General features: G+C 46.0%; 2 protein-coding genes across 3 annotated transcripts in view; both read right to left on the bottom strand.

The window, feature by feature from the left end:
* The window catches only part of NCKAP1L (NCK associated protein 1 like), a 390138-nt gene that overhangs the window by 281120 nt on the left and 91123 nt on the right, over positions 1-17895 (bottom strand). The gene's annotated exons all lie outside the window — the stretch shown is intronic.
* Positions 5697-13455, bottom strand: HOXC13 (homeobox C13). Its single transcript, XM_068212196.1, has 2 exons — positions 12645-13455; positions 5697-5953 (listed from the first exon to the last, which is right to left on the bottom strand). The coding sequence occupies exons 1-2, from the start codon at positions 13285-13287 to the stop codon at positions 5697-5699; spliced, it is 900 nt and encodes a 299-aa protein (XP_068068297.1). The 5' UTR covers positions 13288-13455.

Genomic DNA, 17895 nt, shown 5'->3' with positions numbered 1-17895 from the left:
GCATTTACGTCCATTCCAATCATTTGAAATTAATTTAAATTATTTAAAATTCATTTCAATTCATTTCTATGCATTCCAATTCATTTAAAATTATTTTAAATTATTTTAAATTATTTTAAATTAATTATTTTAAATTATTTTAATTCGTTTTTTCCTCTTCCCTCCAGGCGTTTTCCTGACCCTGAAAATTCCAATTTTTCCCAGCCCAAAATTCATTTTTTCCCCATTGGAATTAAAGGGAGGAGGAAAAATCCGTGGATTTTTGAGGGAAAAAAAGGAAAAATTGGGATTTTTGGGGCTCTGGAAAAGCTGAATCCCAAAATTCTGCGAGGATCCGGCTCCAAATTCCAGGAAAATCCAAAATTCCCGCGTCTCCTGGGGCGCTGGGGGGGAAAAAATTCGAATATTTCAAATATTTTTCCCACCAAAATCCCCTAAAAAAAAACCACTCGGAGGGGGAAAACAAAAAGGAATTTTTGGGTTTGCTCTTTTTTGGGTTTTTTCCCCATTTTTGGGGTCTCGAGGATGAAAGTTTGGCCAGGAGAAGGAGAAGGAGGGGCAGGAGGAGAATTCGACAAAAAAATGACAAAAAATGAACCCAAAATGGCCAAAAATGAACCCAAAACAGCCAAAAATGAACTCAAAATAGCCAAAAATGACCAAAAATGGCCAAAAATGAAAACAAAAATGCCAAAAATGAACCCAGAATTGACAAAAATGAACCCAAAATGGCCAAAAATGGACCAAAAATGACCAAAAATGGCCAAAAATGAACCCAAAATAGCCAAAAATGACCAAAAATGGCCAAAAATGAACCCAAAAATGCCAAAAATGAAAACAAAAATGCCAAAAATGAACCCAGAATTGACAAAAATGAACCCAAAAATGAGCAAAAAAATAAACCGGAACAGATAAAAAATTAACCCAAACCCGACCAAAAATTTCAGCTAAATTGACCAAAAATTAAACCAAAATTACCAAAAATGAAGGCAAAAACGAACCCAAAAGTGACCCCAAAAATGACCAAAAATGAACCCAAAAATGACCAAAATTTAACCCAAAAGTGACCAAAAGTCAAATCCAGACTGACCAGAAACTGCCCCAAATTTGGGTTTGAATTTTAACCCAAAAATGATCAAAATTTAACCCAAAAATGACCAAAAATTAACTAAAATATGACCCAAAATTAACCCAAGAGTGACCAAAAATTAAATCAAATTTGACCAAAAATGAACCCAAAAATGACCAAAAATTAACCCAAAAATGACCAAAATTTAAACCAAAAGTGACAAAAATTAACCCAAAAGTGACAAAAATTAAATCCAGATTGACCAAAAACTGCCCCAAATTGGATGAAAATTTAAGCCCAAAGTGACCAAAAATGAACCCAAAAGTGACCAAAATTAACCCAAAACTTGTAAAATTTAACCCAAAAGTGACCCAAAAACGAGCCCGGAAGTGACCAAAATGGAAATTAAATTTCAACTTTCCCCATTTCTCATCGATTTTCTGGAAATTAATCTAAAAATGAATAATTAAATTCATTAATGTCTCCTTTTTTTGCCTCCAAAGGGGGAAATTCCGCCCGGATTTGGGATCTGGGCATTCCCGGAGCTGCTGTTGGAAATTCCCTTTTTTATTTTTTTTGGGATCGGAGCCTTTTTCCCGCCCCAATCCCGAATTTTCCGGCTGAATTTGGGAATTTTCCCCAAGAATTGCCACGCAAAATTCGGATTTTTCCGGGCGGAGCAGCTCCAGGAATGGAGGAAAATGGGAGGAAAAAAAAAAAGGGCCCGGGGCAATTGGGGGATTCGGGGATTTTGGGATTTATTTTGGATTTTTGGGGTGATTTTGGGATTTATTTTGGATTTTTGGGGTGATTTTTGGGGTTATTTTGGATTTTTGGTTTTTTTCCGGGTTATTTTAGGGTTTATTATTGATTTTTGGGTTAATTTAGGATTTTTGGGGTGTTTTTTGGGTTTCTTTTGGGTTTTTTGGGGTGATTTTTAGGTTTATTTTGGATTTCTGGGTTTTTTTTCGGGTTACTTTCGGGTTTATTTTGGATTTTTGGGTTAATTTAGGATTTTTGGGGTGATTTTTGGGGTGATTTTTGGGGTGATTTTTGGATTTTTGGGATGATTTTTAGGATGATTTTGGGGTTTATTTTGGCATTATTGGGGTTTATTTGGGATTTTTTTGAGTTATTTTTGGGTTTATTTTGGATTTTTGGGGTTATTTTGGGGTTGATTTGGGTTTATTTGTGTTTATTTTGGGATTTTGCGTTTATTTGGGGGTTTCTATTGGTGATTCTCGAAGTCTATTTTGGGATTTTGGAGTTTATTTTGGGATTCTTGGGGGTTTATTTTGGGATTTGGGGTTGAATTTAGGATTCTTGGGGTTTATTTTAGGATTTCGGGGTTTATTTCGGGATTTATTTGGGATTTTGGGTGCGGATTCTTCCATTCCCCCCATTCCTGACGCCCTGCAATGGGATTTTCCTCCCTTTTTATATGGAAATATTGAGGATTTCTCCTCCCTGTATTGACAAATCCCAGGAAATTCAAAATTTTTTATCATCTATTTCTAGGAATTAATACATTTCTCCCCCTTTTCTAGAAATTTCTCTCTTTATCCCAAATATTCCTATAAAATACTGACGGAAATTTCTATTTAGGGCGGCATTAAAAGGAAAAACCCCCAAAAATAAAAACCCCAAACCCCGAATTGTTGAAATCCCGGCGTTTCCTCGCCACAAATCTGAATGTTGAGAGCCGCAAAATCTGGAAAAAATTGAAATATCTGCCCTGGAATCCTAAAAAAAAAGGAAAATTCGGGGTGAAACCCACGCGCCTGGAAGGAATATAGAAATAAATATTAAATGGATATTAAGTCTGTATTAAAGAGATATTAAATCTGTATTAAATTGGATATTTTGCCACCCTCACGAGCGTTTCTGCAGCCTCTAAAATTCCCATTTTTCCCCCCTTTCCATCCCGATTCTCCCCTCGATTTTTGCCGCGTTCTGGGCAAATTGAAGCCCGAAAAAATCGGGATTTTGAAGCGATTTTTGGCCCCTTTTCCCCTCCCCTCGGGTGGGTTCAAGGAGGGCAAAATAAAGAGAGAGAGAGGAAAAAAATCCAATAAAATTTAAACGGAGTAAGAATGAAACAGAATAAAAACACATTCAATAAAAGAATTAAATCAAAACATATTAAAGATTATGAAATCAAAATATGTGAAAGGAAAACGCGGTCGAACGCGAAAACACTGAATTAAAATCGGTTAATGAAATTAAATTCAATGGAAAGAGCTTACCTAGAAAGAGATTCAATTAAAACTGCAATAAAAATAGTCCAAATAAAAATAGACCAAACAAAAATCGACCAAATACAAATTAAATAAACAAAAAACATCTCCTCGATAAAAATGCAATAAACAAAAATTAAATGCAATAAAAATCCCATTTCAAAGCTCTCCCTCGCATTTATTTTCTGCCCTTCCCATCCTTCGGTCTTCCCGGGTTTTTTTTTCTGTTTTTTCTGCTTTTTTCCCCTTTTTTCCTGCTTTTTTTCCCCCCAATTTTCTCGCTTTTTTCCCCAATTTTCTCGCTTTTTTCCCTCCCAATTTTCCCACTTTTTTTCCCAATTTCCCCACTTTTCTTCCCAATGTTCTTGCTTTTTTCCCCCCAATTTTCCCACTTTTTCCCCAATTTTCTTGCTTTTTCCCCCCAATTTTCCCACTTTTTTCCCATTTCCCCCCATTTTTCCTGTTTTTTCCCCATTTTTCCCGGAATTCCGACCGCGGGGGCAGAAAAAGCTGCACAAAGCAATTTTTTTTTTTTTTTTTGTCCTCCAGGCAGAACAAGGACGGGAAAAAGCGATTTATTTCCAGGGAATGTACAAGGCGGACCCCGCGAGCCGACATCGAGAGCGCGACCCCAAAAAATTCCAAATCCCAGAGAAAAACCCCAAAACTTCTCGGGGGGAGCCCCGAAAGCCCCAAAAATCCGGGCAGAAAAATCCACTTTTCCCCAGAAAAACCAGCGGGAGAAAATCCCCGAAAATGCTGCGAAATTCCCCAAAAATGCTGCAAAATTCCCCCCAAAATGCCCTGAAATTCCCAAAAATGCCCCAAATTTCCCAAAAAATGCCCCGAAATTCCAAAAAAGGCCACGATATTCCCCAAAATGCCCCCAAATTCCCAAAAATGCCCCAAAATTCACCCCAAAATGTCGCAAAATTCCCCAAAAATGCCGCAAAATTTCCCCAGAAATGCCCCAAAATTCCCAAAAAATGTCCCGAAATTCCCAGAAATGCCTCAAAATTCCCAAAAAATGCCCCGAAATTCCCCAAATCCCGATGCCCGCAGGGAATTTCTGGCCCCATTCCCAATTTTTCCATCCTTTTTTAAGGAAATCGCGGAGCCGGGGGAATTTTTGGGTTGTTTTCTTGTTTTTTTCCCCAATTTTTTCCCACCCCGGATAACAGAAAAATGGGAAAAATGGAATTTCCAGCCCTCAGCCCCAAATTCTGATTTTTTCCCCCAAATTCCAGCATTTTCTGGCTGGGAATTCCCAGGCGGAGCCGCCCTGGGAAATCTCAAAGCAATTTCCGAGCTCGTGATTTTCCCTTTTTTTGGAGATTTTGCCCCAAATTGCTGCGCTCGGCAGCGGCCGCTGGCTCGAAGGAAAAAATGGAATTTTTTACATTTTTATTTTTGCTTTTTTCCGGGATTTTCTCACTCCAAAGTCCCACCAGCACGAAGATAAAAATGGAATTTTTTACATTTTTTCTTTCGCTTTTTTCGGGTTTTTCTCTCCAAAGTCCCGCCGGCGCGACGGTAAAAATTGAATTTTTACACATCAGGCTCGGGTTGTTTTTTGCTTTTTTCTCCACCCCAAAGTTCTGCTGGCACGAGGATAAATATCGATTTTCTCACTTTTATTTATTCCTTTTTTCGTGGATTTTGGTCGCCCCAAAGTCCCGCCAGCACAAGGATAAATATCGAATCTTTCATTTTTATTTTTTCCTTTTTTTCGTTGATTTTTCTCACTCCAAAGTCCTGCTGGCACGAGGATAAATAACAGATCTTTCACTTTTATTTATTCCTTTTTTCGTTGATTTTGGTCGCCCCAAAGTCCCGCCAGCACGAGGATAAATATCGATTTTCTCACTTTTATTTTTTCCTTTTTTCGTGGATTTTGGTTGTCCCAAAGTCCCGCCAGCACAAGGATAAATATTGAATTTTCCCTTTTATTTTTTCCTTTTTTCGTTGATTTTTCTCACTTCGAAGTCCTGCTGGCACGAGGATAAATATCAAATTTTATCTTCATCTTTTTTTTCCTTTTTTCGTGGATTTTGGTCGCCCCAAAGTCCCGCCAGCACAAGGATAAATATTGAATTTTCCCTTTTATTTTTTCCTTTTCTCGTTGATTTTTCTCACTCCAAAGTCCTGCTGGCACGAGGATAAATTTCGAATTTTATCTTCGTCTTTTTTTTGTTTTTTTCGTGGATTTTGGTCATCCCAAAGTCCCGCCAGCACGAGGATAAATATCGAATCTTTCACTTTTATTTTTTCCTTTTTTCGCTGATTTTGGTCACCCCAAAAGTCCCGCCAGCACAACGATAAACACCAAATATTTAAAATTTCTTTTTTTTTTTTTTTTCGCGGCGCTTTCCCACGCGGTTCGGGCCCCCTCAGGTGGCGTGCAGGTGGCCCGGCTTGGCTTTGGTGACCACCTTCTTCTCCTTGACGCGGCGGTTCTGGAACCAGATGGTGACCTGGCGCTCGCTCAGGCTCGTGGCCGCCGAGATGCGGCGCCGCTTCTCCTTGGTGATGAAGCGGCTGGCGGCGAACTCGCGCTCCAGCTCCTTCAGCTGCGGCTTCGTGTAGGGAACGCGCTTCTTGCGGCCCCGGCGGAACGGGCTGGGCTCGGCCTGCAGCGGCACCACGTCTGGAGCGGGGGGAAATGGGGAGAAATGGGTAAAAAATGGGAATTAAGGGGTTAATAATGGGGTTAATGAAGGGGTTAAATAGATTTGGGGTAAGGAACGCGCTCCTCGCGCCTCGCGGCCCCGGCGGAACGGGCTGGGCTCGGCCTGCAGCGGCACCACGTCTGGAGCGGGGGGAAATGGGGAGAAATGGGTAAAAAATGGGAATTAAGGGGTTAATAATGGGGTTAATGAAGGGGTTAAATAGATTTGGGGTAAGGAACGCGCTCCTCGCTCCTCGCGGCCCCGGCGGAACGGGCTGGGCTCGGCCTGCAGCGGCACCACGTCTGGAGCGGGGGGAAATGGGGAGAAATGGGTAAAAAAGTGTTAAAAATGGGTGGAAATGGGAATGAAGGGGTTAATGAATACGGTTAATAAAGGGATGAAAGGGTTAAAGGGTTTTGGGGTAGGAACGTGCTTCTTGCGGCCCCGGCGGAACGGGCTGGGCTCGGCCTGCAGCGGCACCACGTCTGGAGCGGGGAGAAATGGGGTTAGAAATGGGGAAATTGGGCAAAAATGGGGGAAAATGGGGGAAAAAATGGGGAAAAATGAGGGGAAATGGGGGAAACGGGGATGAAGGGGTTAAATTGATTTGGGGTAGGATCGCGCTGCTGGCGGAACAGGCTGGGCTCGGCCTGCAGCGGCACCACGTCTGGAACGGGGGGAAATAGGGTTAGAAATGGGGAAATCAGGCAAAAATGGGGGTAGAAATGGTTAAAAATGGTTAAAAATGGGAATTATGGAGTTAATGAAGGGGTTAATGAAGGGGTTAGTGAATGGGTTAGTGAAGGGGTTAAATAGAGTCGGGGTAGGTTCGCGCTTCTTGCGGCCCGGCGAAACGGGCGGGACTCGGCCTGCACCATGTCTGGAGTGGGAAATGGGGTTAGAAATGGGGAAATTGGGGTTGGAAATGTGGAAATTTGAGTTAGAAATGGGTAAAAATGGGAATTTTGGGGTTAATGAAAGGGTTAAAGTGTTTTGGGGTAGGATCGCGCTTCTTGCGGCCCCGGCAGAACGGGCTGGGCTCGGCCTGCAGCGGCACCACGTCTGGAGTGGGGAGAAATGGGTTAGAAACGGGGAAATTGCGGTTAAAAATGCGTAAAAATGGGTAAAACTCGGTAAAAGGGAAAAAAATAGGAATTATGGGGTCAAGGGGTTAAGGAGCAAAGAGAGGTGCAGTGGAAATGGGTAAAAAATGGGAATAATGGCTACGGAGGGGCTAAGAGCGAAGAGGAGTGAGGTGAAAATGGATTAAAAAAGGGGTTGGGATGGGGGAAATGGGGGAAAATGGGGTTAGAATGGGGGAAAATGGGTAAAAATGGGACTAGAATTGGAGGGAATGGGTAAAAATGGGGTTAGAATGGGGGAAATGGGTAAAAAAGTGGGGTTGGGATGGGGAAATGGGTAAAAAATGGGGTTGGGATGGGGGGAATGGGTAAAAATGGGGTTAGAATGGGGGAATTGGAAAAAATGGATTTAGAATGGGGGAAATGGATAAAAATGGGGTTAGACTTGGGGGAATGGTTGAAAATGGGTTAGACTTGGGGGAAATGGGTGAAAATGGGCTTAGAATGGGGAAATGGGTGAAAATATGGGATTAGAATGGGGGGAAATGGGTAAAAATGGGGTTAGACTTGGGGGAAATGGGTAAAAATGGGGTTAGAATTAGGGAAATGGGTGAAAAGTGGGGTTAGAATGGGGGAAATGGGTGAAAATGGGGTTAGATCTGGGGGGAATGGGTGAAAATTGGGTTAGAACGGGGGAAATGGGGTTAGAAAGGATGAAAATGGGTAAAAATGGGGTTAGAATTGGGGGAAATGGGTAAAAAAGGGAATAATGGGGATAAATTGGGTTAAAAGCAAAGCGGGATGAATGGAAATGGGTAAAAATGAGAAGAATGGGGATAAATTGGGTTAAGAGAAACGGGGTGAATGGAAATGGGTGAAAAATCGGGATGTGGGGAAAGGAAATGAGGGAAAAGGGGAATTGTGGTCGGTGGGGTTGGGGGAGGATTTCGGGGAGGGAGAGGAAAAATGGGGGGGGAAAAAAAGGGGGGAAAAAGGGGGGGGAAACAGGGGCAAAGGAGCGGGGAAAAGGAAAAAAAAAAGAACGGAAACGAGACAGGAAAGAGGGGAAGAAGGAGAGGGGGAAATGGGGGAAAAAGAGGGGAAAAAGGGGGAAATGTGGGGAAAAAAAGGGGGGAAAACTGGGAAAAAGGGGGAGAAGGGGGAAAAGAAGGGGAAAAAGAGGGGGGAAAAGTAGGAAAAGGCCGCAAGAGGAGGGGATACTTGCTGAGAATATTGCGGGAAACGGGAATGAAAACACACCAGGGATAATTCCCTGTTTTCCTTGGCCGCGGATGAAGGAGCAGCGCTCGCCCTCAGAGGCGCCTCAAAACCCAATTTTTTTGGGCAATATTTGGAGTTTCCCCCTTTTCTCTCCTTCCTTTTTCTCCTCCCATCCCCTTTTCCCTTTCCCGCAGCGGAAAATCTGGGATAAGCGGTCCCAAAACCCCACCCGAAGCGGACACAGAAGCCCCCGAAAAGCAAAAATCCCCTCGGAGGGGGCAAAAAAAATCCCAATTTTCCCCTCTCCAGCAGCTTTTTGGGGGCGCTGGGGAAGGAGAAACGCTCCAGGATCGGGGAATGGGACCCGGGGGGGATTTGGGGACACCCCCACCCCTGTTCTGGCGCTGCCGGGAGGGGAATTTTGGGAGCCCTCGCAGGGTTTTGAGGGGAGCTGAGCCCCGAAATCCGGCACCCCAGGAAGATGGAGGCGAGCGCTGCTCGGAGCGCGGCCCTAATTACGGCTCAAGCGTTAATTGGGGAGGCTTTGGGGGGCAGCGGCTCCTTTTTGGGGTCACCAAGCGGAGCGGGGTCCCCAAAAAAACCAAAAACCCCGCGCGCAGCCGGCGCCGCGCGGCCGATTTCCCCTTCCTGGCCTCCCCAAGCTGCCGGAAAAGCCGATTTTGGTTTTTTGGTGCCCAAAAAGGGGAAATAAAGGGATGCGCCCCCCAGCCCCGGATAACGCCACCCCCTCGTTCTCCCCACGCCACATCCAGGGGTCCCCAGACTGATTTGGGGTTTTCGGAGGGGCGGCCCCGGGCATCTGGTGGTTTCCGAGCCGCTCCAGAGGGGGAATTTTGGGGGCCTTTTCCTCTCCGGGATCTCCCAGCCCTGCGCGCCTCCTTGCCCCAAACAGCTCCGTCTGTCACTTGACACCTCTGTCGTTAATTGCGCTAATTGGGAGCTGATTGAGCGCCCGGCCCCCGCCGGTCCCAGCCCACCGAGCCGCTCCGGGCTTCGTTTTTAGCGGGATTTTCATTTTTTCCCCTTTTTCTGAGCTCTCCGCCCGCGGGGGAGCGGCGGGCGGGGAGGGAGCAGGAAGGGCAGAATTTGGAATGAATTCGGGAATTTGGGAGACTGGATTGAGCCGGGATGGGCTCGGGAGAAAGGGCAGAATCAGGGAATTACCCCGGAATTTTGGGGCCGGGATTGCTGCAGGAGAAATGGCAGAATTCGGGAATTAACTCCGGGTTTGGGGGCCGGGATTGGCTCCCAGGGAAGAGGCAGAATTCGGGAATTAACGCCAGGATTTGGGGCCGGGATTGGCTCAGGAGAAAGGGCAGAATTATGGAATTAACTCCGGGTTTGGGGGCCGGGATTGGCTCAGGAGAAAGGGCAGAATTATGGAATTAACTCCGGGTTTGGGGGCCGGGATTGGCTCAGGAGAAAGGGCAGAATTATGGAATTAACTCCAGTTGAGGGGCCGGGATTGGCTCCCAAGGAAGGGCAGAATTATGGAATTAACTCCGGGTTTGGGGCCGGGATTGGCTCCCAAGGAAGGGCAGAATTATGGAATTAACTCCGGGTTTGGAGGCCGGGATTGGCTCAGGAGAAAGGGCAGAATTATGGAATTAACTCCGGGTTTGGGGGCCGGGATTGGCTCAGGAGAAAGGGCAGAATTATGGAATTAACTCCGGTTGAGGGGCTGGGATTGGCTCCCAAGGAAGGGCAGAATTATGGAATTAACTCCGGGTTTGGGGGCCGGGATTGGCTCAGGAGAAAGGGCAGAATTATGGAATTAACTCCGGGTTTGGGGGCCGGGATTGGCTCAGGAGAAAGGGCAGAATTATGGAATTAACTCCAGTTGAGGGGCTGGGATTGGCTCCCAAGGAAGGGCAGAATTATGGAATTAACTCCGGGTTTGGGGGCCGGGATTGGCTCCCAAGGAAGGGCAGGTTTAGGGATTTAGCGCGGGTTTGGGGCCGCGCTGGCCTCGCCCCGCCGAGCGTGCCCGTGCACATTGCCCGCTCCGAGCATTCCTGAGCCGCGCTTCCCTCTAATTACCCAGCCCCGAGCTCGCGCGGGCACATGGAATACACGGAACGGGCGGAATTAATGGGAAATGCGGAATTCACCCGGATATGTGCGCTACGGGGAGCAAATACAGCCGGATATACGGAGAAATGCACCCGGATATATGGGATAAATACACCCTGATGTATGGGATAAATACACCCTGATGTATGGGATATATGGATAAATATACCCGGATATATGGAATATATGGAATTAATATATCCGGATATATGGGATAAATATACCCTGATATGGAATAAATACACCCTGATATATGGAATATATGGAATAAATATATCCGGATATATGGGATAAATATACCCTGATATATGGAATAAATACACCCTGATATATGGGGAAAATATACCCTCATATATGGAATAAATATACCCGGATATATGGAATATATGGAATAAATATACCCGGATATATGGAAAAATATACCCTGATATATGGAATAAATATACCCGTATATATGGAATATATGGGATAAATATACCCTGATATATGGAATAAATATACACGGATATATGGAATAAATATATCCGGCTATATGGAATGTATGGGATAAATGTACCCTGGAACATGGAATATATGGAATTAATATATCCGGATATCCGGATATATGGGATAAATATACCCGGGGATATGGAATATATGGGATAAACATACGCTGGTATATGGGATAAATATACCCGGATATATGGAATATATAAACCCTGATATGTAGAATTAATATATCCGGATATATGGAATAAACATACCCTGGTATATGGGATAAATATACCTGGATATATGGGATAAATATACTCGGATATGTGGAATAAATATACCCGGATATAGGGAATATATGGAAGAACTATAGCCGGGTATGTGGAATAAATAAACCCTGATATAGGGAATATATGGAATAAATATATGGAATACAATATATCCGGATCTATGGAATAAATATACCTGGCTATCTGGGATATATGGAATAAATATATCTGGATATATGGGATACATGGAATTAATGTACTTGGATCTATGGAATAAATACACCCGGCTAGATGGAATGGATGGGATTATATATGGACTATACCCGGATCTATGGAATAAATACACCCGGCTATATGGAATGGATGGGATATATGGGGTATCCGGAACAGACGGGATAAATGGGATAAATTGGATATATGGGTATATGGAATATATCCGGAGTATGTGGGATAAACATATGTGGATATATGGAACGTACAGAATACATATGGGATAAATATATCCGGATATATGGAGTAAATGGGATATATCCGGATAGATCGGATAGGTCTGGATATATGGGATGGATGGGATAAATATATCCGGATATATGGAATATATGGGATATATGGAATATATCTGGATAGATGGGATAGATGGGATAAATATATTGGGATATATGGAATATATCCAGATATATGGGATAGATGGGATAAATCCGGATAGATGGGATAGATGGAATATATGGGATTGATGGAATATATGGGATTGATGGGATACACGGGATATACGGGATAAATTGAATATATGGGATATATGGGATAAAGATATCGGGATATATGGAATATATCCGGATTGATGGGATAAATCAGGATAGATGGGATAGATGGAATATATGGGATAAATACATTGGGATATATGGAATATATCCAGATTGATGGGATAAATCAGGATAGATGGGATAGATGGAATATAAGGGATAAATATATCGGGATACATGGAAAATAACCGGATGGATGGGATAAATTAGGATATATGGGAGATAGGGAATATATGGGATAAATATACCAGGATATATGGAAAATATCCGGATAGATGGGACAGATGGAATATATGGGATAAATATATCGGGATAGATGGAAAATATTCGGATAGATGGGATAAATCAGGATAGATGGGATAAATCAGGATAGATGGGAGAGATGGAGTATATCCGGATAGGTGGAACAAATGGAATATATGGGATAAATACATCGGGATATATGGAAAATATTCGGATAGATGGGATAAATCAGGATAGATGGGATAAATCAGGATAGATGGGATAGATGGAATATATGGGATAAATATACCGGGGTATATGGAAAATAGCCGGATGGATGGGATAAATCAGGATAGATGGGATAAATCAGGATAGATGGGCCAGATGGAACACACGGGATCCGCGGGATTTCTGGCATCCGTGGCTGCCCGGGGCTCCGTCCCCGCGGCCGGAGCGGCGCGGATCGCGGGCGCCGCGCCCGTTCCCGCTGCTCCCGATCCCGATCCCTACCTGGGAACGGCGACTTCCAGAGGTGCGCGGGCTGCGCCTGCTCCTTGGAGCAGTAAACCTGCCCGTCCCAGCCGTTGGCCAGCGCCCAGGGCTGGTAGCCTTCCATGGGAAGCAAAGCCTCGTGCCGCGGCTCCGGGTGCGCGCCCAGCGCCGGCACCACCGACACGTCCAAGTAGCCCGGCACGGCCTGGTAGGAGCCCGGGAAGCCCGGGTAGAACGAGAACTCCTTGGCCCGCGCCGGCAGCTCCTCGCCCGCCAGCGGCCCGCCGGCCTCGGCGAACTTGTCGGGCGGGTGGTAGCCGCAGGGCTTCTGCTGCAGGTTGACGCCGGCCAGGCGGCAGCCGTAGTAGCCCGGCGCGAAGGGGTAGCCGCCGTAGCCCAGCGAGCCCGACGGGCACTGCCGCGGCGGCTCCGCGCTCGCCAGCTCCGCGTACGCGGCTCCGTCCGCGGCGGCGCCGGCCGGGGCGGCCAGCCCGGCGTGCGGCAGCATCTCCCGGCAGTGGCCCAGGCTCTCCCGGCAGTGGCCCAAGCTCTCCCGGCAGTGGCCCAAGCTCTCCATGCGCGGCTTCTCCCGCGGGGCGTCCTCGCAGCGGCAGCCGAGCGCGTCGGGCCAGCGCGGGGGGAGCCCGAGCGGCGCCGTCATGTCATGCCGCGCTGCCGCCGCCTCCCGCCGCCCTTCCTCTGCCTCCTCCTCCTCCTCCTCCTGCTGCTGCTGCTGCTGCTGCTGCTGCTGGCCCAGCCGCCGCCGGGCTCGCCGCTCCTCCCGCTCCGGTGCTGGCGGCGGGGGCAGCTCCGCGCCGCGCCCCGGGACCCCCCCCGCCATCGCCGCGCCGAGCGCGCATGCGCCGCGCGCCCGCCGCCGCCGCTCCATTAAGAAATCCGCACAGGCCACGCCCCTTTTACTCCACCGGAGGCCACGCCCCCCACTGGACGGCGCGTTCTGATTGGCCCCCGCGCCCGCGCGGACACGCCCACTCCCCCCCCCGCTTTGGGTGTCGTGTCACCCCCCCCCCCCCCAATTCCCGGTTTTCCGCGAGATTCCGGTGGGATAAACCCCCCCCCACACACGCCTTTATTATTAATTATTTACAATCATTTTGAATTATTAAAATTTATTTTTAATTTTTTTACTTAAAAAAAAAAATTTTTTTTTTTGAGCGGTTTTTTGGGGATTTTGGGGTTTTTTTCCCGTCTCCAGGCGCTCCCCCCCACCCCTTCCCGAAAATCCATTAAAAAATAAGGAAAACTTAAAACTTCATCCCGAGTGCCCCCCCCGCCCCCGTTTTCCTGCCGGGCTCCCGAGGAATTGCGTTTTCCCCCAAAAGAATTGCATTTTCCCCCAAAAAAATCGAATTTTCCCCCATCCGGCCCCAAAATTTCGGGGGGTTCAGCTGCAGGGGTGAAGCCGGTGAGGGGAAAAAATGGGAAAAATGTGATTTTTTAAAGGATTTTTTTCCCCAGCGTGTCCCTATTTCAGACCCTCCCCATGCTTCGCGAGTCCCTAAAAACCCAAAATTCCTCCAAATTCCCCAAAATTCCTCCAAATTCCCCCCGATCCCGCTGGTTTGGGGTCACCCCCTTCTCCTGCTCCCACCTCCAGCTCATCCCAAGGGGAAAAAAAAATAGTGGAAAAGGGGAAAAAACCCTAAAAACCCCAAATGGCGGGAGAAATTCGGGGATTCGGGGAATGCCAAGTTCAAGGGGAAAGGGAAAATTCCCGGGTTTGGGAAAAAAGGGTTGGGAAAAGCAGGGAAAGGGGGATGGGAATGGGGGAAAATGGAGAAAAATGGAGAAAAATGGGGAAAATGGGAATTAAATGGAGAAAAATGGGGGGAAATGGGCAAAGAAAGGGAATAAAATGGGGGGAAATGGGGGGAAAACGGGAATTAAATGGGATAGAACGGGTGGAAAAGGGAATAAAACGGGAGAAAATGGGGAGAAAAAAGGAATAAAATGGGAAAATGATGGAATGAAATGGGGGAAAATGGAATGAAATGGGGAAAAATGGAATTAAATTGGGAAAATGGAATTAAAAGGGAAAAAATGAATTAAATTGGGAAAATGGAATTAAAAGGGAAAAAATGAATTAAATTGGGAAAATGGAATTAAATGGGAAAAAAGGAATTGAATTGGGAAAATGGAATTAAAAGGGAAAAAATGAATTAAATTGGGAAAATGGAATTAAATGGGAAAACAATGGAATTGAATTGGGAAAATGGAATTAAAAGGGAAAAAATGAATTAAATTGGGAAAATGGAATTAAATGGGAAAACAATGGAATGGAAAGGCGGAAAACAATGGAATGAAATGGGGAAAAAATGGAATGAAATGGGAAACAATGGAATGAAATGGGAATAAAAAAAATGGAATGAAATGGGAAAAGCAGGCTTGGAATGGAAGGCCACGGAAAAACAGGAGCGGATAAAGAAGATAAAACCCGACGGGGAATGAAACCCGTCAAGAAATGAGACAAAAGCACCCGAAAATCCCCAAAAAGCACCGGGAAAAGGCGGAATTCGCCCCCTTTGTGCTCGCGGGAAAATTCCCGAGCTGCGCGCGGCCAAAATTCCCAAATTAAAGCCAAACGCGGCCCTCCCCGAGCCCGCGGGGTTGGTTTGGTTTTTTGTTTTTTTTTTTTTTTTTTTAGTTTTATTTTCTTTTTTTAATTATTTTTATGAAGTGCTGAACATTGGGCAGCACGTCCGGGACGGGGCCCTAAAATCCCCGAGATTGATGGGAAAAATCTGGGATGGAGCGGGAAAAGCGGGAAGGGCCCGGGGCCGAGCAGGGACGGCCGAAAATGGCCCCAAAAATTGGGATTAAAGCCGGGTTGGGGCGGGTTGGGGGGCGCGGATCCGCTCCGAATTCCCGGGGAAATTGAGGGAAAATTGGGGGTTGGGAATTTCGGGGGTTCGGGGCTCGGGGAAGGATGAAAAGAGGGGAAAAAAGGGGAAAAATGAGGGGGAAAAGGGAAAAAAATGAGGGGAAAAGGGAGAAAAAGGAGGGGGAAAAAAGGGGAAAAAACGAAGGAAAACGGGAGGAAAACGAAGGAAAATGTGGGAAAGGAGTGGAAAAGAGGAAAAGGAGGGAAATCCCATTTTTTTGGAGGTAAAGGAGGAGGAAAATCGCATTTCGGGCCGGGAATTCCCGGGGGAGCCCCGCGCGCCGAACAAAGGAACCTTCGGGGAGGAAAAATGAGAATTCCCAAAAAAAAAAAAAAAAAAAAAAAAAAAAAAAATAAAAAAATCGGCGTTCCCAGGAATTTTTGGGCTTTTCGGGGCCCCGAAAAGGAGCCCCGGGGCTGGGAGCGCTCCCAAAAAAATAAAAAATCGGGAAAAGGAGAGCCCGAACCAAAACCTGGGAGCGAAGGCCGGGATTGAATTCCCGAAGCCCCGCGAGCTCCTCCAGCTCGGAAATTCCCGATCTGGGGCAAATTTGGGATGAATCCTGCCGGTTGAATTCCTCAGGTTTGGGAATTGCGGAATTCCGGGCAAATTGCCTTTGTCGCTCATCATTCCCCCCTGGAAAAGGTTTTGTTATTTTTCATGGATATTTCTCCTTCCGCAGCAAGCGAGCAGGAAAAATCGGAATTTTCCTCTCCCGAATCCCGGCTTCCTTCCCTTTTCCCTTTTTTTCTGAAGGCAGATCCCGGGAAAAATTCACATTTTTAAATTTCTTTCCTCGTTTTTAATCCCAGCCAGGAAAAAAAGGGAGAAAAATCAGGTTTATCTCCCAATCCACGGGGGGAAATTCCCATTTTTCCTCGTGGTTCCAGCTCTGTTCCCGCTTCTCCCAATATTTTCTCTCCAGCGCTTCACCCGTCGCGATTTAAGGAATTTTCGCATTTCCCCCCATTTATTTCAGACGTTTATTCCCAGTTTTTCCTTTAAAAAAACCCAAAAATTCAAGCTTGAGCCCGATTTTCGCAGGTGGAGGCGGCGCGGGCGGGATTTGAGGTTTTCCATAAATTCCCGTTGGGAAAAGCGGATTTGGCCGGGAGAAAATCCAGGAAAAGCGGCCAAAAAAAGGGAATTTGCCCCAAAATCGCGGCCGAGGGCGAAGCCCCGGGAGCTGCGATCGTTTCCAGGCTGGAATTCCCGTCCCGGGAAAAGGAATTTCCTGGGAAATGGCGTTTTTTGGGCAAAAAGGGATTAAAACCGGCGGGAGAGAACAGGGAAAAAAGGGGATTTTCCCTTGCCATGAAACAATTCCCGGATAATTCCCTGGATTCCTTTTCCCTCTTTTCCCTTCTTTGATTTTTGCCCTGAAACAAAGGAAAAAACCCAAAAATTCCCTGATTTTCCCGAGGGGAAAATGGGAATTTCTGCCTCTTCCCGCCTCCCATGCCAGGGAAAATCGCCGAGGTTGGAATTTTTTTCGCGAAGGAAAATCGGCTCCAGCGGCGGCGAATTCCCCCTAAATCGGGAAAAAATAAAGATTTTCCATAATTTTCATTTTTTGGGGAAGGAGGGAGGGAAACAAAGGCGGGTTTCATCCCGGTTGGGAGGGAAATCCCCGCTCCGGGCGGGTTTTCCCCCCGAATTCCCAATTTTGGGGGGATTTTCCGGCGGAGCTTTCCCAGCCTTTGTCCCCAATTTTTGGAGGAATAAAGTCCCCAAATTCGCCTTTTCCCCCCCATTTTTCCCGGGCTGATTTGGAATTTTTTTAGGGATAAAAAAGCGGCTCCGGCTCCGAGCGGAGTTCGTTCCCCCGGCCAAGGCCGGGCTCGTTTTGGCCTCAGACATTGCAGGGAAATCCTGGGAAAAGCAGAATAAATTCCATTTTTTTCTGCTGCGTCCCCAAAAATCCCCACGCAATTCACACGAAAAAACCCAATTTCCCCCAATTTCTGCTTTTCCCTCCTTTTCCCCTCCCTGCCTGTCGGATTCCCGCAGCCTCTTTGCCCCAGATCCCCCAAAATCCACTTTTTTTTTGGCTTTTTCCCGATTTTAAAATTTTGAATTCCCAGCCCGGTTGATCCCGAAATTTGGGGGATTTTTGGGGATTTTTCCTTTATTTTCCCGCATTTTTCTGCCTCTAAAGGTGGCAAATCCCTGCAATTAAATATAAATATCTTTGATATAAAGGTAGAAATGCAAGGGGTTATGACAGAAATGCCAGGATTTTACCCAGCTAAACTCAGACTGAACGGGGAAAAAAAAATTAAAAAAAAAATAGAAATAGAAATAGAAATAGAAATAGAAATAGAAATAGAAATAGAAATAGAAATATTCCTTTATAAATGGGAATA

This window comes from Anomalospiza imberbis, chromosome 22, assembly GCF_031753505.1.
Source record: "Anomalospiza imberbis isolate Cuckoo-Finch-1a 21T00152 chromosome 22, ASM3175350v1, whole genome shotgun sequence".
Lineage (NCBI taxonomy): Eukaryota > Metazoa > Chordata > Aves > Passeriformes > Viduidae > Anomalospiza > Anomalospiza imberbis.
Note: the sequence above shows the minus strand (reverse complement) of the source record. Positions and strands in the feature narration are given on the sequence as shown.

Coding starts and splice junctions, on each gene's coding strand:
- HOXC13 (XM_068212196.1), bottom strand. CDS start 13,287: ATGACGGCGCCGCTCGGGCTCCCCCCGCGCTGGCCCGACGCGCTCGGC. Junction 5,954..12,644: donor CTGGAAGTCGCCGTTCCCAG/GTAGGGATCGGG, acceptor CCCCCGCTCCAG/ACGTGGTGCCGCTGCAGGCC.